The sequence below is a fragment of the Pungitius pungitius genome, chromosome 9 (genome assembly GCF_949316345.1).
Source record: "Pungitius pungitius chromosome 9, fPunPun2.1, whole genome shotgun sequence".
NCBI lineage: Eukaryota > Metazoa > Chordata > Actinopteri > Perciformes > Gasterosteidae > Pungitius > Pungitius pungitius.
In genome coordinates this window covers 5,453,183-5,481,163 of record NC_084908.1, presented here as the reverse complement: position 1 = coordinate 5,481,163, position 27,981 = coordinate 5,453,183, and the positions used below count along the sequence as shown (strand labels likewise).

Sequence of the window (27,981 nt, the reverse complement as noted above, 5' to 3'; positions counted from 1 at the left end):
ACATAACTGTTTTTGGTATTACTTTTTTGAATATATTTAAATGCTGCCTTATGATATGCAACTTTTCTGATTTGTGTAGGCTGAAACTTCTGTTAGTGGATCAGAAATTCTTATTTCCTGCTGCATTCACAATCACAATCAAATCTTAAATAAAAAGGCTCAGTGGAGGAATCTGATTTATTGTAAGGATAGTTTTCAAACTAATGCTTGATGCAAAAATCAATTGTTTGCAGTGAATAGTTTGGAACGCAGTGGTTTGAAAGAAATGCAAAATGAATATAGCTTCCTTCTCCTGTGTTTTAAACCATTAAAAGTACTGTTACATCTCACAGCCCAGGAAGAGGATCTAATAAACTTTGCAGATGTAATATAACATCATAATATATATAATAAGGGGCTGTTCTTATGAATTCTCTATGCATGTACAATTAATTCAGTAACTGTATATTCTGTAATTCCAGCATACCTGTATTTTTTTTCTTAAAAATACATATCTGCCTATTCTTCTTTGCCTGAATCATTAATTCATCTTTCCAAACCGATACAGTATTTGAAGCAAGTGTTAGATGACAAAAGTATTTTTCAACAAAAAAATACAGAAATGGACAGATGTATCATGTAAAACAGAAGAGATTTGTAACATAACGCAAACTGAAAACCGCTTGCAAAAAGTTTTTTACTAGAGCAATGAGTCGAGGAAAGTTAAGATTCAAAAGGTACAGCACATTGACCGTTTGCACTCTGGAGGTAGTAAAATGCTTTAAGCTCGAAATATATATATTTTTAAAGGTGAGTAGGAAAAGTGGTAATTCACTCTTTCTCTCAAGTATTCACAGTTTCTGTAAACCAATCTCTTAACATCTAGACTAGAAAGAAAACGTATGAGTAATGATCACTTTAAGGAAGGACCTCTTTTTGGTCACATATGAGGTCTGTAGGTTCAGACGCCCCCCGGCAAAAACAGGGTTTTTCCGGCAACTGATAAATATCAAGAATTTGGGATGTTTATTTTTAAAAAATATGTCTATTTACATTTGTAGACTTTTGTAAACATACCATTTTAATAAAACTTGTAACTCCAACAAATTATTGTGTAAATGTAATGTAATCAGCATTTTGAATTCATGCTGGTATCTATTACTTCAACTTTTGTTACCTTATTCACCGGGGGGTGTCTCCTATCCAGGTCAATCTGCTGCGGCTCTCATTGTAACTGAGTCTGGAAAAAAACATCGTCCATCGGCCCTTAAATGTAATGCAAGTAATGAGATGCCTATAGCTGGATGACTGTTGGCTCATCCATAATGGAGAGTCCGAGGCCCGGGTTCACCCCTGAAGATATCTCAGTGAGAGGCTTTGATGGACTCCCCCCCCCCGGTTCAACGGATGACCCACACACACGCAACACAAACACAACACAATGCTGACACACGTATAAAACAGTTGCCTGGTGTTGCATTGAAGTGAAGACGAGCATAACTTGAGAAGTGGAGGACGAGGAGGACGAAAGTTCTCGGTGTGGTCAGAAGACGATGGGGGGCTGTCAGGATGCCTTGGCGATGATGAGGATGCTCATGAGGAAGACCATCACAAAGAATATCCACATGAAAAACCGGTCCATCACCTTGGCAACCTTCTTCCACTCTGCGGCCTTGACACAAGTGGCCTTCTGCTCGCGGAAGCAATTGGCGATGTACTGGATGTTTTTCACCACCTGGGGACGAGACACAGGGCCCAACCGGAGCGTCAAGAAACCGCAGGCGAAGAGGAGCAATCGGAGGAGTGGGTAATCAGAGAAGCCACGCGATGGACGCACCTGTTGATGCTGCGGGCCGGGGCAGCGGCAGGGGCAGGCTGGGAGCCGAGGCTTCTCCGCAGGGTAGAGCAGCTGCTCCTTCGGCCCGCCGTTCAGGTGCCGGAGGTTGGGCGGGGGGGCCGGGCAGCCTCCCTTGCTCTCGCCACTCTCCAGCCTGCCGCCGTGGTTGCTGTACTGGTGGCGGCTGTTGTTGGCATTGCCGTTGGCGTGGCTTCTGTGAGGCCTGCCGGGGTGAGCGCCAGCGTGGCCGTTGCTGTACTCGCGCGCGCCGCCGCCGTGGCCGCAGTCGAGGAAGCGGTCGTCCCGGTCGTTGTACGGGGGCTCCTCCGGGTACAGCGGGGCCTTGTCGCTCCCTGCCGTGGTGCAGTTCTCGCCCACCTCGTAGACGAAGAAGATTTTGGACATGTAGTCTATGATGAGCACCTTGGCCCAGTGAGGGACCGGCTTGGCCTCGGCGCCGCAGAAATGAATGTTCATGATGAAGATGGTGAGAGACGTGGAGGCTGTGATCATCGTCATGGTGGCTATGTAGTACTTCCCTGGAGGAGAGGACAACCACAGATTTATGAAGGGGGAAAGACAACAATGTTGTTGAACATTCACATAAAATAGCAACGATTGGGAAATGCATTGCCATGGAAGCCTCTTCTTTAACATAAGTCAGAGGTATTAGGCATTAAGTCAAAATCTCGAAAGAGAATCTTATAACAGTGACTTTGTGTAAACACATTTATCTTCACGAACCATTAACATGTTGATTCTATAGTAAAATGAGGCAAAAGTGACTGCAGGGAGAATAATTCCGACCTATGTAGGGCATGCTCTCTGCGGGGGGCATGCTCTCTGCCACCAACAACTGGAACACGGTGAGCGCCAGCAGCACCGTCACCCCGAGGGAAACCTTCTCCCCCGAGTCGGCCGGCAGGTAGAAGCCCAGCGGGGCCAGGAAGGAGATGAGGAAGCAGGGCAGGAGCAGGTTGAAGATGTAGAAGGAGGAGCGGCGCTTCAGGAGCAGGGTGTAGGTGATGTCAGTGTAAGGGTCCGAGCAGCAGCCGTACATCTTGACGTTTCTGACCGCCGGCATGCCGTGACACTCCCACTCAACGTTCTCCACAAAGTCCGACAGGTCACCGCTGTCCATCCCCAAGCTGATGTCCACCTGTCCAGAGGGCGCAGGTTGTGGGTGTCAACACACATGCAAATGTGCTAACGTCATGTGGATGTAGAAAGTAGATCAGAATTCCCTCACGCACGGCATAATTAAAAGTCGTTATTCTCTCTTTATACATGTAATTCACTCTGTTTTGTGACACAGGCACGGAAACAACTTGTAAGCTGACATTAGCTCATTTAGCCATTAGATAACACAGAGAAACGTATCATTTCTATATCTATAATGTTTCAAAAGCCGCATTTGAAGGCGGTGAGTGTTGATCATTTGAAAAACAAATGTGAACCTGAAATTTCTGTTCTGAAAGTTTTGCTGTTGAATATTGAAAAATACAACAATGTATTCAAAATAAAAATAAATGGATGAAAAGGAGTTTTAAAAGGAGATATACAGTTTTGATATATTTTTTGAATATTTTTTTTTTTCAATCTTCATTTTTTTTATAGTCCATGTATTGTATTTTTGGTTGCATATTTTATGTTTTTAGATTAAATAACTGAATGTGAAAAAAAAGATCAGAATGCAGAAAAAAAGGTTTTGAAAAATATAATACAATGAATATCAAAAAAAAATAGTGAAGTGAAGAATGAAAAAAAATATTTTATTAAAAACAAAATGATAAAACTGAGTCAAGACTTATTTTTATTTTTGTCTTTTTCAATGTTCAAGGCCAAAACCTTAATTTTCAAGTTCACATTTGTTTTTCAAATGAACAAAACTTTTTACCTGGATTTGGCTCCATCAGTCTCATCCAAAATGTGTTGCTCTACACACCAAAAATGCCATAATTTGTAGCTATCTTAATTTATTGCCTCAGCAAACATTGAAAACGTGAGTTTCTGGTCTCTGCGCCGCTCCTCTGTAGTCCAAATACAGTGACCTCTGTTCATTTATTGCAAGATGGTGACAGCTGGAGAATAATAAAGTCCGTCCACAAACCAATGAGTGACGTCACAGTGACATAAAGTCTCATAAACAGTCTTCATCTTAGAATATCAACTGATTTGAACCAGGCACGTGTGATCTCTGTCTCCTCCACCCGTCGTGGCCATGCTTAAACCCACCTGGTTGCCGTTGTAGGTCCAGGAGCCGAAGGTGAGCTTGCACTGCTGCCAGTCGAAGGGGAAGTAGGAGACGTCCACCACACACGAGCTCTTTGTGATCGCCGGAGAGTCCCAGACGATCTCTCCATTGTAACGCAACTTGACATTAGTGCTGGATTCACCTGCATCCTCGTCTGCCCTACGCAGCAACAACACACACGTCAGCAAGATGAACACAAACTGCTGCGTCACGGCTGCACTGCGGATCGGTACCGACTTGTTGTAGAGGACGATGTCGGGCTTCCAAACCAGGTCGCTGGGGATGTTGATCATCTCTAGGTCGTCATAGTCCTCCTTGTTCCACTTCAGGTAGGCGTCATGCCAGACCTGTCTGATCCACAAGTACGTGGTCAGCACCTGGTTCCTTTCATCCTGCACATACAAGAATAGAAGAGAGAGAGAGAAGGGTAACTCTAAGGGTTGAAATCTCAATTGGTTAGAAGTAAAAAATGTGTATCTCTGCTGTAGGGATTGTGGGTTCTGGTGATGAGATGTCCATACGAAATAGCAACCATACCAACAGATTCTGATCCATATCATGTTTGAGATTTAATATATTTAAAATGTGATTTTGACAATCAAGGTAAAACAACACTCTCTTCAAGCTGTTTTTCAGGCCCCTGCTCAAAAATGTATATAACTCTGTAACAACTTTGTCTGCTGGACATTTCTTTTTTTGAGTTTTGGATCAATGGGAATTGTAGCCAACACTTCAAACGGTGTGAATCATATATTTGTTCGTAATGAGCGTCTCTTATGAGATGGTGTGTCGCAGAATTATTGAGTTTCAACAGGGTGAAACCCAGTTCTGGGGTTAAGAGGATGGAAACCCGTGTGACTAGATCTTCTTGCAGTAAGATGATCACATGCATATATTTTAGAGCTGCTAGAGGAAAAAGCTGCGTTAATTCACCAATGGGTTAATGCGATAATAGTGCTTTAACGTGCCCAGCACTAGCATATTTATACTTCTAATCGAGTCACTACCTCCTACGCTGAAAATGATATTGAAGTGTCTTAAACTTACATTCTCTCCACTGGCCTTCAGGGGGCGACTCGTGAGAGATGACTGATTGTATTGAAGTCTATGAGAAAATGACTAATTCTCTCTTGATTTATTCCCTCAGTAAACATGGTAAACATTGTAAACATGGGTTCATAGTTTCTAGTATCAAGTCTTTGTCCATACAGCATGATGTTAACTCAGTAAATCATGGTAAATGACCGGTTGCTATCGCAGAGTTGTTAGTGTTTCCGTCTTTAAACTTTAACCCCTTCAAAGTTAATTGTGACATTTTGGTCGACCTGAAAACAAGATCTTCTTCAGCTCTTGCGTAAATTCTGGTTGCAAAAAAACAGACGTTGACGACCAGAAGCCAAACGTTAATGTGGAGTTTCCCCACTACTCACCATATCTTTGATCTGTGACAGGGTGATCTGCAGCGAGACATTGAGAGCTTTGTCCGTGTCGTCGACTGGTCTCAGAGCGTTGGAGTAGTCCTCCATCAGGTCCGCCAGCAGCTTGCGGGCATAATGTCCCTGAGCACCGTGGGCCACTGATGAAGGCAGGTGCAAATGTGAACTGAGGTCAGAGTTGACGTTACGATATAAACATTGAGCTGAACTGACCTTGCACCAGAAGGCCGATCCAAACCACCAGCGCTGCCTTCCTCATTTCCAGCCAGTCGCTATGCGAGGGATGAATTATTCAGGGTAAAAAGGTTTTGCCGGGGCGGCCTGGGTCCAGACCTGCAGCGTCACTCTGTTGTGATCTCCGTGCCCCCCTGAACTGTCGCTGTCTCACAGCACATCCTTTCCAAAGCTCTGGATGCTTTGCTAGTTGTTAGTCGCAGGTTGCTTCAGTGAGACCGGCTATCGCTGCCGTGGAACAGGACCTGGGGTTATCGCCCTCACACACACACACACACACACACAGGATCACATAACAAACACGAACTGGGGGAAACGTGATGCCTGCGTCGCTATCTGCTTTAGTACATGGCCTACAATGTGTACTACACACACACGCTGAACCGCACTGCATTACGCAACTAACGACATGTGTCAGTCACACACACACACACACACGGAGTAACTTTCTTACTCGCGCTCTGGTCATTCATATGTCGTGACACACATCATGCGTGCTGGTCAGGCGATGACCATAGGACTGTAGGACAGTGACGATAAGCTCTGGTGGTAGATCAGACAAGAGAGCGTCATCACACACTAATAGACCTTTTGGAGCGTGTGTGGAACGGGCAGGTTTTTAAAATGTATCCTCTATAATGCTTCAATGCTTTCATTTCACTTCATAATTTGAATTGATTTACTCTAACTGTTTGGCCTTCACGCGTCTGAGCCCTTCACACTTTAGTGTGTGTGTGTGTGTGTGTGTGTGTGTGTGTGTGTGTGTGTGTGTGTGTGTGTGTGTGTGTGTGTGTGTGTGTGTAATGATACCATTGGCAAGTGTACATCTACACATCTCATGAGTCAAATGATGTGTGTGAACTAAAACATTTCATGTTACACTGAATATATATTTCATACTTCAAGGTTTTTGGAAGATGAAAAATGTATATAGAATGTAGATGCTGCAGTACAAATATTCAGATATTGTTTTAGAGTAGTTTGTGTATGATCACTATCATGTGCAAAGAATGAGACAACCATCGGGCCTAAATATTTCCTTAAAGGCTCGGGGGGCAGTTGTTGTAAAAACCTGTTCAACAAAAACTCATCTTCAAAAGTCTTTATTTGTCTTTGTCATAGTTTCATCTGAATCGATGCGTGAAATGAAATCGTTTCAGCAGAGGCTGACGAGGTCCTCGAGGCAGAGAATCAGAAACTTTATCATAAAACCTCAGAAATGAAATATCTCTGTCGTGGTTCTATGTTACCCTGCAGAGTACACGCTGGCGTGCTACTGCAATGTGTCACTGAGTTTCTGTGGTGCTCAGCTCGCATATGACAGGTGTTTCCTGTGTGTGCGCATGGCTGTTTGTGACTGTGTGTGTGTTTGTCTGAAAAGAAAGTGTGTAATAGTGCCTTTGTGCCAGAATAAGACGTTTCATCATCCTCGAGCATTTTAAATCATTGTCTATATTCTTTGTGAGTGGAAGTGTGTGTGTGTGTGTGTGTGTGTGTGTGTGTGTGTGTGTGTGTGTGTGTGTGTGTGTGTGTGTGTGTGTGTGTGTGTGTGTGTGTGTGTGTTTGAGTTTGCGTTCGCCTGAGATGTGTGACTGATAGGGAAAGAGAGGGAGATCTTAGCAGACAGTTAAAACGTTCAATATGCTGTGTGCACTGTACATAAAGCTGGGGAATGAACACGTTGGAGGCGTCCACGCTGCACGCTGCTGCAGACGGGGGGGGACGGGGGGGGGGACTGGGGCTGAAAGGGAAAGAGAGTGGGGGAGCTTCAGAGGGGGAGACGCGAAAGAGAGAGACTTAGAGACAAAAAGTGGAGGGAGCAGCTGTGTAGAAACTGCTAAGGAAGTGTGTGCGTGTGTGTGTGTGTGTGTGTGTGTGTGTGTGTGTGTGTGTGTGTCAGAGTCGAGGAAACACACTCCTCTGGTGTGATGGACAGTGGCTTTCTGTCAGTTTTGTCAACAATCCACTGGTCCTACTGACAAGAAACATATTGGGACTATTACTAAAATATAATAACTAAATGAAAACTCCGAACAGCCTGCATTAAACCCTGTAGTGTGTGTGTGTATGTGTGTGTGTGTGCTTGTGTTTCTGTGTGGGTTTGAGAGCGGGATAAGGCATTGTGGTAGTTGTGGGGGGGGGGGGGGGGGGGAGAGAGAGGGAGATGACAGACGAGGCCTCAGGAGTCACACAAGTTAAACCCTCAGATCGTTTCTCTTTGTCACTCACTTGGTTCTGAATTAAATCGGATAAACGCAACAAGGGAGCTGTTTTGGGAATTAGACTGTTCACACTCGGGGTGTCAGGTGACAGTATTAAGCCCCCATAACATATAAAACCATTTTAGAGGTTGAATGTCCCTCGTATTTACCTGTATAAATGAAAAAGTGAGGCGCATTACTTGATGATGTGGTTGACTGTTTGTGAGTATCCTTAGAAAGCCTGCATGGCACCGCTGTTCCTCAGCGCCTCAACACCACATGAGACACGTAGGCTGTGTGGCTGGTTGGGGTGGGGTGGGGTAGGGTGGGGTGGGGTGGGGGTGCTTTTTCCCGGTTGTTCGCTGTTCCTGGTCGTCTTTCTGAGCTTTCACCACCGTTCGGTGACACACATTCACAACATTTCTGTTGTAGTTTCACCCTCAGGAGCAATAACGCAAAGAAAGTCTTTTAGCAAATGCTATTGCTTGATGTTCCATACTGTGCATGTTTTAATATTACACGTATTACAAACCTCTCACTGTACGATGCTCTCCCCTTTTGGATCCTCTGCCTTACCAGTGTGAAATTTATATTAGTGTAACACACCCAAAAAGAAACACCAGTGATACACACACCAGGAGCAGACTTCACCACCAGTTAAGCTAGGCCTGAGACTAGAGGGGGGGCGGGGCTTGTTAAAGTCCTCCAAGCCACTATAGTTTTCTATTATGTTTTAAATTATTATTATCTATTCTATTTTATTATTTATTGTTTATTTGCCGTTTTACCGTTTGATAAATCGTACCAGATTTGAGCTTTAAGCGAATTTGAATCTTCATGATGTTTACATATGAAAATTATTTCACTATTAACTCATTGTGCCCTATAGCTTTCAGTTGAAATATTACAATTAACACAAGATGCATTAAGAATTATGAAACTATTGAACAACTGTCAGAATTGAATGCTCCAATTTGAACGTTAACTCTTGACGTTGTATTCTGTGGTTAATAACTATTTTATCGTTTAAATGCCAGACTTTTACTGTGCAGTTGAAACAAATTCACAATTATTTGTTAACAGTTTAAATGGCTTTGTGAAATACAACACAAAAAGCTTGCTCGATACACTTGAGCCTGACTTGATTTATTTTCTCCTGGAATACCAACGTTCCCATTTGAGAAAAGTGAAGCAAGGCATCATGAATTCACAGAGAGACAGAAATATTACAGAGCAAAACACTTAGCAGAAGGTATTTACAAGCAGTATTCTACTCATCGCAGTCTTTGACCGAAACGCCGGTGAGGTTACAAGTTAGTGAGCAAAATGCACCAAAATCAAAAGGCTCCACAAGAAATGTGACAGACAGACATCATCTCTTGTATAGTCCGAATTGATAACTAATAGAAGCATGTCGACACACAGTATGATACTGTGTGCTTAAGGGTTAGAGACCACACGTACGAAGCAGACAGGACGTTGACATCGGAAGTCTTTAAACTACACACAATGATTCCTTTTGGAGTTTATTTGGGTCAATGAAGGGTTGCTTTCATAATGAATGAGCACTTTTAATTCTAATCTAATGCAAACTCCTTAAAAAAAGATAGAGAGGGGAAACAAAAGGCCAAATGACGGAGCCATTATGGAGGAAAAAGACAATATATTTTAAAACACTTGCAGTCTTTTATTCGCTTAAAAAATAATTGAAACACTACATTTTCACTGTGTTGCATCAGGTTTAATTCATGCACGTTTGCAAAAAAACACAGATGGCAGGTCATGTCTATGTTTTCTTCATGGTTTCTTAAAGGATGTATTAAGTTAAATTGAAAAGAATTAACAAACACAGAGTTCACTAACATGTCAAATGTGGTTTTAAAAAAAACTTTAAAAATGCATTATAGAATCAGAAAGGTTTGGTATTGAATTGTTTGATTATTATTTTAAAAAATGTGTTTAAAAGAGAAGGTTTATTTCCTGGTTTGCTGTAATAAATTATCATCCTCTCTGAAGAAATAATTAAGAATGTGTCCTAAACAGAGCTGTATGCACCACACATGCATCACATGGGCCGATGGCAGCATGTTTTAATTGCTGACAACATGCATTGCCATTATTTACTGATTTCCTATTCAATACATTTCATGAGGGTAGGAATAAATTAGATTACAACAAATTTGTAAAAAGCTTATCGAACTGCATAACCAAATTGTGGAATTTCACGCGGTAAATCCCAAGGTTTGCTTTAAGTTTATTTTACAGAGGCACCCGCAAACCGATCTATTTAGATTTCTGGAACCTTGAATGTGCCTGAGGTTGCTCCATTTTTTCTTAATGGAGACTAAACATCTCGCATGCGCTGTTTGAAATTCAACGGACGGATCAGAAGAACCAAAGGTTGGGTTTTCTACGTCTCTTCCTGGATCTCACCAACGTCCTTCTTTAAACACGCTGTGCCTTTAGGGGAGTCGTTAAGAATCCCTCGTATTCAGGAGAGGGAGGCACCCGTGTGTCCTGCAGCCCGACACACGCGATACGTCCAAAGCCATCCCCGTGAACCGCCAAGTCAGGGTCAAAGGTCAAAAGACCTTGCACTGGTTGACGCCGAACATCCGCCGCCTGGCCCGTTTCCTGGCCTGGTTCACGGCCGTCCGCACGGCGTACTCGAACACCTGCTGCACGCCGCGGTTCCCCAGAGACGAGCACTCCAGGTAGCCCTTGGCGCGGACCTCGTGGGCCAGGCGCCTGCCCTGCGCCGCCGTGATGCAGCTGCCCCGGTGCGCCCCGGCCTCCCGCAGGTCCGTCTGCGTGGCCACCACCAGCACCGGCACCCTGGGCAGGTTCTCCCGGACCTCGGCCATCCACCGGTGGCGGACGCTCGCCAGCGAGTTGGGGTTGGCCACGGAGTAGCAGACGAGGACCACGTCGGCCTGCTGGTAGGACCTCGGGCGGATATGGCGGAAGCTGTCGTTGCCCGCCGTGTCCCACAGCCCCAGGCTGATCTGCACGCCGTCCATGTACACCTCCACGCCGGTGTTCTCGAACACCGTGGGCTTGTAGCTGTCCGGGAAGGTCTCCGAGGTGAAGCGGACCAGGAGCGCCGTCTTGCCCACGGCGCTGTCGCCGACCAGGACGCACTTCACCGACATCTCCCGCACGCCGTTCATGGCGGCCTCGCTCGTTCCGAGGGTCAGATTTCAGCGGTGACCCCGCCCCCTCGACCCACAGCGCGCGTCGCTCCTGCAGCGGCTCGGATGGGGAGCAGGCGCGTCCGGCAAAAGGGGAGCTTCACGCGCGCCTCGCTTCACGTCCTCGCTGTCCGGGGGCCCTCGTCTCGTCTCGCTGGTGCCGGGTCTCTGCGGTGTGATCGGGGGTCCGTCCTCGGGCCGCCATGCTGTCCAAAGTCATCGCGCCGCTCTGAGGCAGAGGAGGGGGAAACCTGCTGGGGAGGAGGGGACACGTCAGAAACACGAAGCGCGCAGCTTAGCGCCGCGCAAACGGACTCTTACCACCTTCTGCACGACAAATAAGAAATATTACCGCTAGAGTACTGCAACCAGCAGTACTCGGCTTTTTATTATCATTTTGAGACAGACATATTTATATGTTTAGTCCAAAAGGAAAACATTTGTTGATATATTATGTGTGATAGTTCTGATTAAATACGGAAGTAACGATTTCAGGCACTTGGGTGTGACCGAGAATGCCAGCTTGACCCCGAGGACTCGGGCTCATTAACAAGTAACATGTCTTCTTTGGCGTTTGATCCCGCTGCTACATATTTAATATCTGAGTGCGTCTCCAGTTCCACTGATGTGTCTCCCTCATGAAGCGGTCCACCATAAAGGAACATCTAAGAAAGGAAGAGGATGTCTCCGTGTTGAGCTTGGCGATATGGTGGCACCGCACCACCACATTTTTCTTATTTTCAGGGCTTCTCGGCCATTAAAACCAACAGTTTACACGACTGAATTAAAAGTAACGAGTCATAACCTCAAAACCACCTGCCATGACACGCAGATGGAAAGACCTCCAGAACGTCAACCAGTGTTGGTTTTTTCCACAATTGAACTGAAGAAGACGTCACTCGCAGCCTTTTGTTAAATAAAAATGCAATACATTATTAGTAAAAAAAAAAAAGTAATAAAACCATCATTGCAACAGATTCAACTTATTTAACCTCTTCACTGTTCTTTCTTCATGTATCGTGTTGTTCTCAAATTATACACAACAAAATACATTTGACTTATTAATGAAAATCTCACTTTTACTTGTTAGTTTTTATTGTGGAGTTTTAATACAAATTCCATATAGAATGGAAAAGTAACATTAGAAACACTGTGTTGCTTAAGGACAAAGAACAAGATAATTACCTTTCTTGTCAGTGCTCTCGATCTTCAACGGGCGGAAGGCGGCTGCCTCTTTCGTGACCCGACCAAAAGCCTCGAAAAAGTGTAAAAACTGTTCTTTATGAATAATTATCTTCTGAACTGGGTTCCCTCCACCTGCAGGTCTGTATGACTTAAAAAAGCAGAGATTGAATATTTTGTCCCCCGGCCTGACAGTGCCGAGGGTGGTAGTTCAGCAGAGGAAGGGAAGTGAAGAAGTACGACAGAGCAGAAGGGTAAAACACATCCGCTAGGTTGAGGGGGAGGAGGGGCCCACCCCCCACATCAGCTGGCCTTCTTTTCTCTCCTGCATTTGTAATTTTTAAACATTTTCCCACAACAGAACGTAAAATATGAAATCAATGAAGTCGAATATAATTTAGGAAAAATATAAAATATGTTAAGTGGTTGGTACACACATCCGCAGAGCTGTGTAATCCAAAGTGGACGCCTTCTACTGTATTTTCACTAATGGCCACGAAGGGGCGACTCCTCTCATTGTTAAAGGTTTTAAAAATTATTATTTTGGAAACCTCGCTTGAACTTTCTGTACTAAAGCCTCTCTAGACTTGTTCTGCTTCACTCCATCAAAGTAAATCTTTCCACAGATACTGTCCAGAACCTGGGCCTTCACTAAGATGAGTTTTAAGGCTGATTTTCCCTGTTTTATAGTGACGGATGGCCTGTAACAGATTTTTTGGAGGATTCTGGAAACATATTAAATAAATGAAGATGGCACACAGATTTAAGTACTGGTTAATAAATAAATGAAGATGGCACACTGATATATATATATATATATATATATCTATGTTACTGATATCCAGATACGAAGCGGCCGCGCGTGTGCTGGGCGGCGCTGCAGGCCATAGACACTACGGTGGCGGACCGCATCGGACGCCCCGGTGGGCCGGATTACAGTTTGACATGTGTGGACTAAAGGGTTAAAGCACATGTGATTAACTGGGGTTGCTGCCAGGGGGATAAACAGCATATATAACTCACGGGTCTTTGGTTGAAAAAGAAGCATCATGGTGAAGGCCTCAATCCCAAAATGGCGACAGCCTAACTCGAGGCTTCAAAACATCCGATGGCGGACATAAGACTACGTCCACTTCTCATATACGTTGTAGGATTTTACACTTTTTAGAAGTGGCCTGCAGCAACTTTTGTGATTTTCGGAGAGGCTTCACGTTTGAAAGATCATTCACAAACTGTGATCACTCAAGTTGCATTGTGGGTAATTGAGGCACCAGGTTGTTAGAGGGCAGAAAAAATGAGTGGAATACAAGAAATCTGGTTCTGCTGCTGATGCAAAAAATGTTTTAAGCAATACAATGTTAACTTGGTGGAGTATTGCATTAAACCCATTAGAAATAATCAAAATATTTTGTTAGTCAATGGTCCTACTCAAATCTTATGAGATTATCTCCTTGTCCTAGTGAGAGATCTAAATCTAGCTTTGTACTATATTAGAAATGTAAGGGAAGCTATGAAACAATACTTTTAGAAATAAAAACATAAATCTGCATAAATGAAAAACGGTACAATACACATGATCCCACTCCCAAATGAGCAGGTCTTTTGATAGTAAACAAATGGTAGTTTATTCCATGATACAATATTCTCTGTAAAACCTTTGAACAAATTAATTAAAAAAAATACACTTATTCAAATTGTGTCGACATAGTCATTACCCATTTATGAAAAAAAAAAAAAACACACAAGTGTTTCAAAGCTATAAAAATAGTGTAGAAACCTGAGTAATACAGGATTTGGCACATTGGGTTAAAAGAAGCTGCAACAAATGCCCGACTCGCCACCGAAGAGAATACCTAACAATGTTGAATCCTCTACCCGAGTTTGCATATCAATATATCAGCATTAAGTAACAGTTGCCTTGTGTTAACGAGGCGGCTGCTGAGAAAAGAGACGGATTACTGCAGAACTCACGGAGCAGTGTGTTTAAGCTCTTAACTGCTCTTTTGATCATCTTTGATCAGTCTCAGGCTCACCTCCTGCTAAGAGAGGCGCACTATAACCCACCTAGATGAAAGAAACTCGCCTCCTACTCAGCATTGGTTTTGGGGATAAGTTGCATATAATGTTGTGCTGGTATTAAGTAAAATGCATTTAAAAACACGAATGTCTTTTAAATCCCCAGAGAGCGGCCTCCAAGCAGACATCACACATCCATTGAAGGTACACTAAAATGCTCACATTTACGTCTTTAACATGACTCTGCATTAGTAAATGCAAAAAATATTAATAACGTTTTAACAGTAAGCATTCAAATTGTGTTTTTTTTATTCACACTTTTAAAAAAAAAAAGCATTTTTTAAGTATGACGCTCTATAAAACCTTTTTACATTTAAAATGTACATACATTCTAGTTTCACTGATGCAATAAAAAAATACTGTAGTTCCAAGGTTACAGTTATCTAAAACAATAGGAAAACAATTCTTATTAGGATCTAAATTAAGATTTTAACTCAATTTAAAAAATAAGTGTGAGTGTGTAACATACTGTATGTACAAAGAGAAAGAGAGAGAGACTGCGTGTGTGTGTGTGTGTGTGTGTGTGTGTGATCCTCCATAGCAGCTTCAGCTTAAATCCGGTAAACCAGGTTCTTCTCACTTCAAAGAGACCAACACGAGGCCTGGCTTTGGCTCAGTGAACCTGAGAGATGGAGAGATAGAAGAAACGATGGGTGACAAAGAACATGGTGTGTGTGTGTGCGTGCGTGCGTGTGTGTGTGCACGCATACCTGTAGTGTTTGTTGGTGAGGTAGTCTATAACGGCAGGGCGGATGCGGGCCACGCCCCCCTGGCTGTGGTTCCCTCTTCCTGTGATGACAGAGAGCTGAGGTCGACACAGACCCCGCTCACAGTCTACACAGGAACGGGCCAGAGACAAAGAACAGTTAAGTTCACATGTTTACTCTTGCACCACTCGTCAGAACCGACCCATTACTTGCAAACATTTATAAATTAAATATGGACCAGGGCCTGTTAAAACAAGACTCACAGTTCAGTCCTACCCACAATCCAACAGGATTTTCCAATGCTCTTCCAATTATTTACACATCTCAGGCTCTCTCAAAATCTAAATAAGTGAGTACAGCAGGTTCTGAAAACTTGCCTTCTAGCTAAATGGCGGCGACTCCATTTGTAAAATGGACTGATTGTAAGACTGATTATATAGAACATATAGAAATGAGAAAATGACAACTTGACAACACAGTATGTATATGACGTCTCTACGCATGATGTTAAGTTAAGGGAGTATACACAAAAACACACACACTTAAACCAATACAGTATGTGTGTTGCCTGTCCCCTAACATGTTTGTTCATGCATAGCAATGAAACATGTGAAACATGGTGTATTCTGTGTAATAATTCTCACCTAAAAAAAAAAGAAATAAGGCGTCAACAATAAAGGGTGATCTGTCTGTGTTACCTGAGCACAGACCAAAGTCTTAACTTCCCTGATTTGGTGTATATTGAACGAGGTGACAATAAAGAAACACACAGAAATAGACTGAGGGTCTACAGTACGGCATGTCACTTATTACCTGTGGTTTTGTCCTGTAAGACCTGAGCCAGATGCTGCAGCGCCTCATCCACATGCAGCCCATGGAGGTCCAGGATGTTGTTGGGCAGCAGTGAGGAGTTAACCCGCTCAAAGATCTGGACTGCCGCACGGTGATTGGCCTCGTGCATCCGCTGGCCATGCAGGTGTCCCTGCAAAAAGGGCGATGCAAATTCATTTACATACGTGGACATCCAAAATAAAACAAATACAAGAAAAGCTCACCAATAAAAGGTTGATGCTAATACACTATATTTCGTCCCATCCCCAACATTACTTCAGGAAAACAAAGTGCCGCACAGGTGAAAGTATCACACAAGACATCCAGCCTCTCACCTGCTGTGCGTAAAATGAGGCCACTTCTTTGCGTCCTTGCTTGTAGGCCTCGGCGGCCTTGGAGAAGCACTCGAGCTGTCGGCCCCTCTGTTGTGTGGCCTCGGCCCTGAAGTCCTCATACTCTGGGTCCTCTGTGTCCTGATAGGCGGCTGCGACTGACTCCGGGGGCTGCTGCCTCTGGCAATTGTTTTTAAATGAGGGAAGAGTGTGAAGCTGACAGCTAAATGAAGGTGGAATAAGTCATCATTAACTTAAATATTGCAATACTATATATTGTTATACAAGGTTAATGCAACTAGCAAAAAAAGCCCAAACCCGATTGTCTAAAATTGGGTGAGAGTGCAGTTTTCACTCAGCTATTATCCGAGCAGCAGGTGGAAAGGGTTTTGTTGTGCCGGGGGGGGGGGGACATAGCTGGACGTTTTTGAGCTGGTCGTATATGACCATGGTGATTATTGTTTTAGATATCGCTTACACCAACACACATTGCTAAAAATACTATTATCCTTGTGTTCAGCACACCCGGCGGGCGCTGCGTTTCTAATGAAGTGTATAGAAGTGAATACCTTCTCCCGCTCCTTGCTGGCGGCTCTGAGGTGGTCGGAGCGAGGGAACTCTGGAGCCACCACTGTCTTGACGGGCTCCTCCTCCAGCAGAGAGCGGAGAAACAGCTCCGTCTGAGTCAGGCTGTAGCTACGCACAGAGAACCACACATACATGTCAGTCAGGAGTAATGGGCGGGGCTTCAGTACGTAAGATACACACGTTTTTAAAAAAAACACAATGTTTGTACTATCAAATTTAAGATGTGTCTGAATCGTTTTTGTACTTGTGGTCTCTGAAGATGTCCTGGAGGAAGTGCCTGTCAATGGTGGGGAAGAGGGAGAACAGTTGGTCTTCTTTTAACACGGCGGCTCCATCACGCCGGTCCAGGTCTGCACGACCCTGTCTGGTCTGTGGGACAGGAGGGTTTGGAGAAAAGGGGGGGGGGGGGATCAGGAGTGTGCAGAGCCGAATAATCTAAGACATGTATGGATGAAAAGTGTTACCTTTTCCACGTTCTTCTGCAAAGCTTGCTCCTCTTTGATGATATCTCGGAGAGACACGTGGGGGCGAGGCGCGTTCCAGTGGTCCATGAAAGGCATCCGGCCGCGCGCCTCCGGTTGGTTGACGGATGACGCCCCCTGTGACTCCCCCCACTGTGCTGCAGCTGTACGTTCAAAAAGAGTAATCAAATATCCTGTCTGAAAAAACATTGACTGGGACTAAACAAAGCAACGCTTTTACATGGGAAAATGCAACAGATGTAATGTGTACATGAATACTGACGAAGCCTTTGAATTCAATGAGAATCAACCAACAAGCAGATTCAGGGTTAAACAAGAAAACCAACAGCGTTCCTAAAGATGTATGTGTGAGTGAATTGATCATACGCTAAGGCTAAGCCAAAGTATGCTGGCATTACCATCAACTGATGCTCCATAGCTTTCAAAAGGAACAAGGATCTATCGGTGTGTGTTTGTGTGTGAACTTACTTTCCTGAAGCAAGTGAAAGGAAAGAGTTGCTTGTCTCTGCTTCTCCTGTAAAACAGCATTCACAGGCGAAGGAACAATGTGAGACTCACTCACAGTAAATGATTTATGATTGCATGGCAGCATCGAACACATTGAAGAAGAGCTCACCTGAATGGTTTCCTTCCACTTCTGGTGGAGCAGTTTGGCCAGGTTCAGATCCATCTGCACGGCGTAGTCCTCGGTGGAGAAAGAGCCTGAATATTGTGCAGCGGAGAGGTTATGTTCAGCCTTCACAAAACTGCTCTTGTTATTTTTGGTACTGAAGCTGTGAGGCTTCTGTCGTGGTCAAAGTATTAAATGCTTATTAAATATTCTTCTGTGTTTAACCTGCGTGTCACACGGTTACCTGGGTCTGCTCCGATGGGGCCAAACAGCTCTATTAGCTGCAGCGCCACTTCAGTGGGTAGACGGAGCTCCACGCTCTGGATGTCCAGGTGCAGGCTCCGTCTCTCCTCTGCGTGCCTCCTTCTGGCACTTTCCTCCACTTCCTCCTCCTCCACCTCTTCCTTCTGCTGCTGTCTCTCCATCTCGTCCAGCTCGACCTGCAGCAGCCGGTGGACCTCGTCCATGCTGGCGATCTCCTCCTCCATCTCCACTCTGGACTCTTCAACCATCGCTCCATCATCAAAGCTTCCACCCCAAGCGACCGATTCTGGCTGAGCTTCTGGTGTCGCTTTGCGGTTGCTGCGTTGAACTCCTTCGTTCGCTGTGTGAGGCACATTCACATCCACTTGAGATGTTTTGGTACCAGGAACATCTTTGTTGGTGACTGGAACAGCTGCTTCACCAGAGGATTGCTTATCTGTATTTTCAGCGCTCTCATATGAGTCACTAGCTGCGGACTGCTCCTCAGAGCCAGCTGGCTTTCCCTGGGGCCAAACGCTGGGGCAATGCTCAACGAGCACATTAGGACGTGACACGGCCCCTTCAGGATTCCCTGTACACAGACCGGATGTCAACCGCCCATCAGTAGCCCCAGCCCCATCGTCCTCCTCCCCCTCATCGTCCTCTCTGAAGAACCTCTCTCCAGAGTCCAGAAGCAGGTTGGTGGTCCACTCGAGGTCCTGGCTGCACTTGTCGTACAGATCTTCCAGCGTGTCAAAACTAACCAGTTTGAAGTGGCGGCTGAGGATGCGCAAGCTCTCCAGGCTGTCCTGAGTTGCCGCGCACTCCTTCTCCTCCACCTGCGTGCCCTTCTCGTGGGACACCTGGTAGGGCACCTCTCTGAAGGTCAACGGGTGTGCGGCGGACAGCTCCGGCACAAAGCGAAAGGAGTCGCCGGACAGCACCGCGACGCCGCCGGGGTGGGCGCACGTGGCCTCGCCGGCGTTGCCTCCCCGGTTGAGGCGCCAGAGGAGGGCAAAGTCTCGAGGATCCGTCTGGGTGGAGCAGCCGGTGTCTGCCGGCGGCAGCCAGGACGGAGGCTGTGGGTGTGCATCAGATGTGAACAGGTCGAAGCCGGGGCTCAGGCTGCAGTCCGGTCCCACGTCTGTGCTGGAGCTCGTCTGGATGCTGTTCACGTCGGGGTCGGCGCTTCTGGGACATTCGTGAGCACTGTGGGAGGCGGCGAGGCAGTTGTTAGTGAAGGTGAGCGCCAGCTTGCACTGTTTCCCCGACCTGCGACCCTGCCGTTGCTTTCTCTCCTGGCTGCCTCCGCTGAAAGCACCGCCATCGGCCTCTCCGCCGCCCTCCCACGCTGGACTCTCACGCACGTCGCTAACATGACTCGCATCGGCTTTGGTCTCTCTGCCATCCTCTGGCGTGTCGGCGCCAGGCGGACGAGCGGCCGGTACGGCAGCAACATCCTCTCTGGCACCGTGGCTTGCCACTCCATTGTGGCAAACGTTTGCCTCCACAGTTTCGGAGAGGACCAGCGAATGAGCATCCAGAGCCGAGGTGGGACTCGTTGGGTTGGTTGATTTCATGTCCACAGATTTGTTGCCGCTCTCCAACATATTATCCTTTCCTCCAGTGGTGCTTCCAGCCTCGTTTTTTCCCCTTGCAACACCATCCCAACTGTCTATTCTCGATTCTCTGACCTTACAAGAGTCAGCTGCCTTCCAGTCAAGCACACAGTCGGGTAGCTCCCCTCTGCTGCTGCTAACCGCCGCCCCCTCTTCTTCTTCTTCTTCTTTCTCCAGTTCCGCCAAAGAGCTCTGGGAGAGCGAGGACGAACGGGAAGAGCCCGTCCGAATGTCGGCCGCCCCCGACTGAATGAGATCAAGGAGCTTCTGAAATTCCGTCACATCGGGTCCGGGTTGCGATTTTGCCATATTTCTGTTAGCATCAGGACGCAGGCATTCCTCCCCCTTCCCGTCTTTATGCCCTTCTCTTGCCCTCACCTGTCGCTGCTCAAAGGACCCTCCGGAAGGCCAATCTCCTATAAAATCCAGCACCGGAGGCCTTCCCTTCTCTCCCCCATCCCTCGCTGTCCCAGTTCTTTCTGCCTCCCCGTCTGATTGGTTGGTGTCTTTCACCAGGTCTGTGGGCTCCGACCTGTCAAGACAGGACCTCCTCGCTGGCCTTTCTCTCCGCACTCTTTGCGCAATGGATTCAGAGAAAGCCACGGGCATCTCGTCCCCGCGAGAATCTTCGCTCATCACCGACTCCACGATGCAGTCTGGGATGCTCGGATCTCCGATTTGAAGACCCAGCTCTGACTGGGCCTCTGACCCAGAATCCAACTCGCCCAAATCCACGTCATTGACCCTGTCGCACGCGGCTCTGTGTTCCTGCAGAGTTCCAGTGGGTTGGAAATTGAGGGACTCTGTTGATTCGTGGGTGCCCTCTTCCAGCATTCCCACTCCACTGGAACGACCAATAGTGGACACGTCAGGGAGAGAGGAATACAGCTGAGGGCGGGACTTCTTACATCCCTCAGCCAATCCCGGCAGTCCGACAAGATCAGGACAGGGTTTTTTAGAAGTCACAAGCCTGTAGAAAACAATGTTCGATGATTCATGTGTATTAGATGAGCATGATATTCATGTATTATTCATTTTAATCCAAAACTTTTTAACCAGGTAATATTTAACTTATGTGCATTTATTAAAAAACAGAAAACAGAATTATACTTGTTTCAAAAAAAAGTATATACTATACTATATACTATTTTTTCTGGAAATTTGAAAAATGAACATGTCAATTCTTGCAGAGAAATGTAAGTAATGACACCATTGGCATTTACAACTTCATACGTTCTCAGTGACCTCAGAGTTTCATCAACATAACAACATGTGTTGTTGCTTGGAGCTAGATCAGAGGTATTGCACCCTGGCAGTGTCTTTGAATGTCACATACACAAAGATGGAGACCCACACCTACTGTTAGAATTACCATGCGAATGTTCACATCCTACAAGTGGTAAACAAATGAGATGATCCTCCAGGTTATGAGAGTCACAACTGGTTCTTCTTTATTTAAACGCATTGTGTCACAAAACAGATGTGCTGACCACAGACTGTATATAATAGGTGGACATGATGTCAAGTACAGCCTTGTGGGCTGCATCTTGTTTCCTTGCATCCAGAAGTGACACAAGAGGGGGCGGAGCCAAGCACAAGCGAACGCCAAACGGGACATTGGTTGGTGAAACTCACTGCGAGCTGCTGTTCTCCAGATGGAGCCGCGGTTTTGTTTCAGGCATCCGTGAGCCCATGATGGACTGGACCGTGACGAAGCGCTCGTAGTTTTCCAGCATGCGTCGGATTCTCTCCACCGGCACATTGTGTGAGTTACGTCTGAGTACGTGGAATCAAAAACAAACAAAAGAGATGAGACAAGACACAAATGTGTTAAATAGACTCCAACAGCTCTTAAAGTAGAACTATTTTTTTGCACTCATGTCTCCCTCTCACCTCTCCAGTTCTCTGGGCTTGTTCTTCCACCAAGTGTCCGGCTCTCTGAACAGCACCTTGTAGCCATGCTTCAGTGCCTGGAACAGTTTATAATATGGTCATGTGTGCGATGTCCACAAACTTATTGCAAACATTTTTAGAACCTAAATGCTTCCGTCACGGTCATTCAGCAGCTTGACTCAGCAATCAGTGCCACGGCTGAGTCCGTTAGCCACGTGATCTGCACGCCTCGCGTCCATGGAGCAAGCCGACTGACCTGAGCCACGTATGGTTTCATCTCCCAGCCCTGCATGTTGGTATTGTCGATGATAATAGGGTTAGCCCCCCGGTCAAACGCCTCCTTGGCTATGGAAGAAAGTTGTCAAAAGAGAAACAACGCATTTAAAAGGGAAACGGAGGTAATCAATTACGTATTAACAATCTTTAAACGGTTGACTTGCCACTGCGTCGGGACTGTGTAGGCACGTGTTATGCTTACCTTGTTTGTGGTTCCACTCGTGGGCCTCCCCCAGAGCAGCAGGGTCATACTGATAAACTCCATTGCGATTAAAGTAATCGTCCGTGCTCAGTGCAACTCCTCCTGGGTTGTGCTCTAAGAGGGCTCTGCAGACACACAGATTACAAGTGCTTTATGCACCTGATTAAAGGTGTAAAAGCCTCTTGAGCAACAATGGCCCTTTTGAGCATTTCTCAACGCATCACTTCAGTGTTCACAGCGATTTATTTAGCAGATCCACCCGGATTTATATATAGAATTCAGCCAGTTTCTCCATGGATGTTTGTAATAATTTTCTTCAAATTGTATTTATTTGTATTCTACTGATTTCATTTTTACTAGTTTACTCAAGATTAAAATTATATATTTAAAGTCTGAATTATTTTCACTGTCCCAACGTTACAACGTTACCTTGCCAAGGTAGACTTGCCGGACCCTGGAGCCCCGCGTAGCATCACAAGCACCTTCCCTTCCAGACGCAGCCTGCTGTGCGGGGCGGCAGGCTGGGCCCAGGACTTTGGAATGGTGGCAGCGGGTCTGAGAGGTGCTCGGCCGGAGACAGGACCCGGACCCATCCAGGGAGAGAAAAGCCCGGGCTGCTGGGACCAGATGGACGGGGACTCAGCCACGGGGGTAATGAAGACTGGCCCCTGGTTTCCGTGGACACGGGGAGAAAAAGAGTGTGCCCCCAGGTTCCAGGGAATGGACATGTTGCCAAGCGTCTGCTGATTCAACAGGTTAGTCTTGGATCTCGCTCCACCGACCACAACTTCAGAGGGAGCAACGGTGGTCTCGTCTGAGAGAGGGCGGGACATGTCTTGCTGCTTTTTATACCTCTGGAAGGCGGAGGGACGCCCCGAGGTCGCCAAATCCAGAGGGGGCTTCAGCTTGTCTTCGGCAGTCTCGGCCATCAGATGTGCGAAGTTCACCATTGACTGCTGCTGCTGCTGCTCAGCCGCTTTGCCTTCCCAAACGCTGAGCTGGTCAAGCGAAGTTCGCTGGCTGGCCTGAAGCAGCTCAGGGAGGACCCGCTGCTGGGGCGGCAGCGCGGGCAGAGAGCAGAGGGACACCGCAGCGGGTAAACACTGGCTGCCGCGGAGCTCTTCCTCCACGCCCCGCTGCAAAGTTAGTGCCTGAAGCTCCTGGTCAACGAGACGGTCCAGCTCGTCTGTCAGGGGGCTGGTGGGGAACGGGGGGGACTGGGGCAGCCGGGACGATCTGGAGGAGTCTTGGCCGGGTCCAGGTGTGTGACGCGGGCTGAGCAGGGCCGCGGCGGTGAGCTCGAAGCCAGAGACTCGGGAAGGTGGCGGGGCCACGACCTCAGCAGCCACAGAAAGCTCCAGCAAGTGGTCCATGGCATTTTCCACTGCAACACAGTAAGAAACCAGCGAGAAAACAAAAGGAGAAAGGACGTTTTGATTCAATGTTTCAAATGCTTTTAAATGGTAATAATAGAAAGCAAAACAAGCTTCACCACAGAAATGAAACGCGATGTACACACAGTGACATGAATAATAACAACAAGGACACGCATTGTGGGCAACCCCCGTCACTATGTGACACGTGTTGGTTAAGTAGGTCGACTGAACACATATCTGTACACACACACCCGAAGGTGGACGGGGGGGGGGGGGGGTGTCTGTCCGGGACACCCGGGGAATCTCGCGTGTAAGTTGGTGTCAGAAAAACCCGGCTAGCGAGCTACACGAGATAGCACTCCCACGAGTCACGCACAAACCCACTCGCACAACAGGTTGGACGTGTGTCGTCGGGGTTTTACCTTTGAAGTCGGACTCGGACAGGACGATGTAGATCACTTCGGGGTCCAGGTGCGAGAACATCTCCTGCATGCTGCTGCTGATTTTCTCCTTGGCGGAGCTGGAGAGCGACGTGTTGGACGGAAAGTTGTTCGCCATGGCGCCGTCTAATCCCGCCGGGTCTCGGTGACCGCTGTAGTGGCCGAGGCTCCCCCGCTCTGGCGACCCGCCGGGGGCTCTGGCCGGGCTCTGGCCGTTCTTCTTTCTCCGCGGCATGGTGGTCGGGCTGTACCAGCCGCTCGCGCTCATTAGCGGCTACGCGTAGCTAAGTAACGCAACGGAGAGCTACCATTGCGTGAGAGTAGCCCGCAGCCGAAGACATTAGACTAGCGAGAGCCCAAAGTGCAACAACTCAACGCGGAGATGTGTGACAGCACTCCAAGCGGGGGGTGTCGCATGTGTGTAACTGCATCACAAAGTGCCAACCGTGCCAGTTTCGCCACAGAGGTAAACACCGGAAATTACGAAGTTTGTCGTGTCACGTGGTCTCGGTTAAGATTTGAAATGTGTGAAAAATGTGGATTTAACTGCAGCAATGCTAAGGTAAAAGTGTAGTGTTTGTTTTTATAGCATACCGGTATATGTTTTCTTTTTTTTATGGACTCAAAGTGGGGCCATGCCCCATTGGCCCCTATGGACCAGCCGCGACTGATGATTAACACAGAAGGTGGTCCAGGAAGTGATGCGAGCCCGGCCCCTATACAACTGATGAAAGACCTTACTATATCCATTCGGCCACACAACGTCCTGTACTGCAATGTTTTTAAAATGTCCTTAAATTACAATCAACTCCATACGGTCAAGTCATGCCTGTTTCAGCACTAAAGTGAACAGGAATTAAACACAGAGAACTCCTGCGAGAAAGGTCTAGCGCCAATCGTGACAGTGGCAACTCGCTGAGGCACTTCCTGTTGCAGGCTGCGGTGATTCGTGGCAACTGCCTCGACTCTGTGGCAACTGCCTCGTGTGTTTACTCGGTCAAGAGAGACAGCTCGAGCGGTGCCTCGGTCGGGGGAGCTAAATGGACCGGTGCATCGAGTTATAGGAGCGTTACCACGATGTATGGGGTCGATTCCTCGAATAGTAGCGGTACCGGGACCCGATCTGCATATCTGTTGTTTTTCTGCCCTGTCTGTGTTTTTGTTCTGTTTTGTCAATCTAGTTTCCACCTCTGTGTCCCGCCTTCGGCCCCGCCCCTCTCTCTCAGCTCAGCTGTGGCTCATTCCAGAAATCACCTGTGGCAGGTATGAAGGCTCCAGTTCGTCCACGTTTTTTGTTTTTGGGTCCTGCACTGCCAGAACCACGGAGTACCAGGGAGTACACGCTTGCACGAGACATTTGATTATGGTGTCGGACCTCGGGTTTTCACACCAGAACCCTGCCCCATCTCCTCGGACCACAAGACATCAGTGGAGTTGCCCTCCTGACTTCAGTTGAGCCTGAGGAGCATTTTGTTTACCCTTTTAGGGTATCTGCCTTCTCAGTTTGTTTTGTTTTGGTTCACCTCCCTGGTACGATGGAAAAATAAAAGTAATTGGCTGGAGATAGAACTGTTGTGTGCGTGCTTTTGGGTTAACCGACTACACAACCCAACACATTCCTGTGTGCGCTGCAACGCTCAAAACATACTTTCCCTGTTCTTGTTTAGAAAAGGTGATGTTCCCAATCTAAAACATCAATTGAATCACAATTTGAGAATTGACCGGGTTGTTCATGTATTTTAGATATAATCTAGGGCTGGGACTCGATTAAAAATATTAATCTAATTAATTAGAGGCTTTGTAATTAATTAATCGAAATTAATCCCATATATTATACATACAAATATTTGACCTGAGAACAGTGAAGTCATTTTCACATGGATTTTTATTTTTATTCAACCAATTCCAGTGTAGCAATAGCATATTTAGAAATATAGTACTTTCAGAAATTCAGGTAGCCTATAGGTAAGTAGACCTTCTGAAAACTATGTTTTTTTTTAAGTAGACCAATACTTTCAAGTACATTCAGAACATTGGTTATTTTTTCAGACGTGGACTTAGTTACCCTGGTCCTTAAACCAGTCATCTGGTGCAGTGTGGGTCCTTGTACTCGGAGTCGGGCTAACGTCCACGCTAGCTGCTAATTGTTTTGCGTTGAGGTGATACTTGAGGCTCGATGTGAATTCCTTGTTGCACAGCTTGCGCACAACCATGCTCTTATCGACGCTTCCATCCGTGTGTTTATTATAATAAAATTTCTCATTCACGGGGCCAACCGGTCTCGTCAGCTTCTTCGTTGTTCACTGTGGTTTGTTGTTGTCTGAAGTCATGAGCGCTAGTTGGTGCTCCAGTATAATCGGTCCTTCGAAACTCATCCAGTGAGAAACGTTCCGCGGTGCAAAAAAAAAAGTGTAAAAATGCGTAAAAAATGTTTAATGTGTTATTTTTATGTGTAATTAATTAATCTTAATTCATATTGTAATTAATTAATCGCAATTAACGCGCTAAATTCCCGGCCCTAATATAAACATTTTATTAAAGCTAAACTAAGACTGTTGATATTTTTGCCGCCCAGATGTGTAAAACCTACTTTTTAAAAGATGTAACAAAACCACACAAACAGTATGACATGACATATAATATCCATCAACTGACAAAAAGATGAATACAGCAAAAACCTTGTGATGGGGCCCAACAGCCAACAGCTGAGTGGCTTCCTTTGCACCAGTTAGATTTACATTTAAATACGCAAATAACGCCAACGTCACCACCAGGAAACTGGCTCACAGCTACAAGCAAAATACGTTGTGTTGAGACAGGGCTGGACAGGGACAAAAAAAGGGCCCTGGAATTTTTGCTCAGACCGGCCCACCACAATCAGTCGGACCCAAACACCAACCAGTACACTATCCTTGCGGTCCCTGTAGATATGCAAATCTACTGTTCCAGTCCCCCCCCAAAAAATACTATGGAAGTCAATGGGGTCCATCAACTGTCTGATTACCGACATTCTTTAAAATATCTTTCTTTTTGTTTAGCAGAATAAAGAAATTCATACAGGTTTGAAACAGGTTTGGGTGAACTATCATTTTAAATAGCACAAACCCTTTAATATGACACCAAACAACATTTACCTCTAATTGTTGTGATACTTCCCATAAAAAAACCCATACAAACAAATAACTCAAACAAAACGTCCTGATAATATATATATACATAAAATTTAGAGTATTCACTTGCCGTAATATTACATATTGATGATATTGGAAATTCAGAAGAAACATTAGAAAATATCTAGTTAGTTGAATATACAGCTTTCAAAATGCAAAGCGGGTTTTTAACCCCCAAATCATTTTTTAACATGTTGAGCCATCAACCTCTAGATTTTTTTTTTTGGCCCGCAATTTCTCCGCACCCCCCTTGCTCTTACGTTTCTGTTTCTCCATCCTAATCCACACATTTCTTTCTGGCTCTGAGCCACTGAATGCATCGGACTGACACACGGAGAGGGAGGGGAGGAGCCTGCTAAGAGCTTTAAAGTTTCTTTAAACCTCCTTTATTGAGCTATTCAGTTCTTTTACATCAACCACATTTTATTGTACTTTTTCATCTTCAAAAGACAATAATTTACTGCATTTAAAGATATGTATTCATTGCAATGTAATAAAAACCATATACTATTCAACTTTACTTTTACATATTAATAAATTATGTATCAGACTGTTGCACATAGTTGATAAGTTAATAATTGTTATTAATCACCTAACCCAACGTATGGTATGTAGTACTAGGCAATTAACAGTTCCGGTTCTGATAGTCCTGTTGACTAATAAAATAGTGTGAAAAGGGACTACGGGCATTGTAAACTGTGTGGTGCACATAATCAACGAACACTGTGTGGTGCACATAATCAACGAACACTACATTATACAATGTCAGATGCAATATGACATTTGTTCTAATTTTTAGACTTATTTAAAGGACAAGCGAAT

At 45.8% G+C, this 27,981-nt stretch overlaps 3 protein-coding genes across 4 annotated transcripts; all 3 read right to left on the bottom strand.

Annotated features, from left to right (window-relative positions):
* Positions 1-977: 977 nt before the first annotated feature.
* On the bottom strand, positions 978-5,996 carry chrna9a (cholinergic receptor, nicotinic, alpha 9a). Its single transcript, XM_037471776.2, has 7 exons — positions 5,720-5,996; positions 5,501-5,646; positions 4,308-4,462; positions 4,052-4,229; positions 2,624-2,975; positions 1,817-2,355; positions 978-1,714 (listed from the first exon to the last, which is right to left on the bottom strand). The coding sequence occupies exons 1-7, from the start codon at positions 5,763-5,765 to the stop codon at positions 1,544-1,546; spliced, it is 1,587 nt and encodes a 528-aa protein (XP_037327673.2). The 5' UTR covers positions 5,766-5,996; the 3' UTR covers positions 978-1,543.
* Positions 5,997-9,013: 3,017 nt separating this feature from the next.
* Positions 9,014-12,523, bottom strand: rhoh (ras homolog family member H). 2 transcript variants are annotated; one of them, XM_037471807.2, is made up of 2 exons: positions 12,318-12,523; positions 9,014-11,386 (listed from the first exon to the last, which is right to left on the bottom strand). In XM_037471807.2, exon 2 carries the CDS (start codon positions 11,109-11,111, stop codon positions 10,524-10,526), a length of 588 nt encoding a protein of 195 aa, XP_037327704.1. In that variant the 5' UTR covers positions 11,112-11,386; positions 12,318-12,523; the 3' UTR covers positions 9,014-10,523. The 2 variants fall into 2 exon arrangements, with proteins under 2 accessions (XP_037327704.1, XP_037327702.1); XM_037471805.2 differs by having other exon boundaries at positions 9,014-11,383.
* Positions 12,524-13,977: 1,454 nt separating this feature from the next.
* Positions 13,978-25,074, bottom strand: n4bp2 (NEDD4 binding protein 2). The gene is made up of 16 exons (XM_037471696.2): positions 23,972-25,074; positions 22,603-23,557; positions 22,174-22,298; positions 21,952-22,040; positions 21,696-21,772; positions 21,438-21,578; positions 18,185-20,772; positions 17,947-18,032; positions 17,799-17,844; positions 17,313-17,473; positions 17,093-17,217; positions 16,830-16,956; positions 16,264-16,440; positions 15,911-16,079; positions 15,101-15,224; positions 13,978-15,012 (listed from the first exon to the last, which is right to left on the bottom strand). Exons 1-16 carry the CDS (start codon positions 24,255-24,257, stop codon positions 14,967-14,969), a joined length of 5,322 nt encoding a protein of 1,773 aa, XP_037327593.2. The 5' UTR covers positions 24,258-25,074; the 3' UTR covers positions 13,978-14,966.
* Between the last annotated feature and the right edge of the window lie 2,907 nt (positions 25,075-27,981).

Bases quoted from the DNA above. Each gene is read 5' to 3' on its own strand.
- chrna9a (XM_037471776.2), bottom strand. From the start codon at position 5,765: ATGAGGAAGGCAGCGCTGGTGGTTTGGATCGGCCTTCTGGTGCAAG. The intron at 5,647-5,719 runs GTCAGTTCAGCT...TGCCTTCATCAG, and splicing joins GATCGGCCTTCTGGTGCAAG to TGGCCCACGGTGCTCAGGGA. The intron at 2,976-4,051 runs GTGGGTTTAAGC...CCCTCTGGACAG, and splicing joins GGACCTACAACGGCAACCAG to GTGGACATCAGCTTGGGGAT.
- rhoh (XM_037471807.2), bottom strand. From the start codon at position 11,111: ATGAACGGCGTGCGGGAGATGTCGGTGAAGTGCGTCCTGGTCGGCGAC.
- n4bp2 (XM_037471696.2), bottom strand. From the start codon at position 24,257: ATGAGCGCGAGCGGCTGGTACAGCCCGACCACCATGCCGCGGAGAAAG. The intron at 20,773-21,437 runs GTGAGTTTCACC...TGTTTTCTACAG, and splicing joins CTGGAGAACAGCAGCTCGCA to GCTTGTGACTTCTAAAAAAC. The intron at 16,957-17,092 runs GTACAAAAACGA...CTCTGTGCGTAG, and splicing joins GACATCTTCAGAGACCACAA to CTACAGCCTGACTCAGACGG.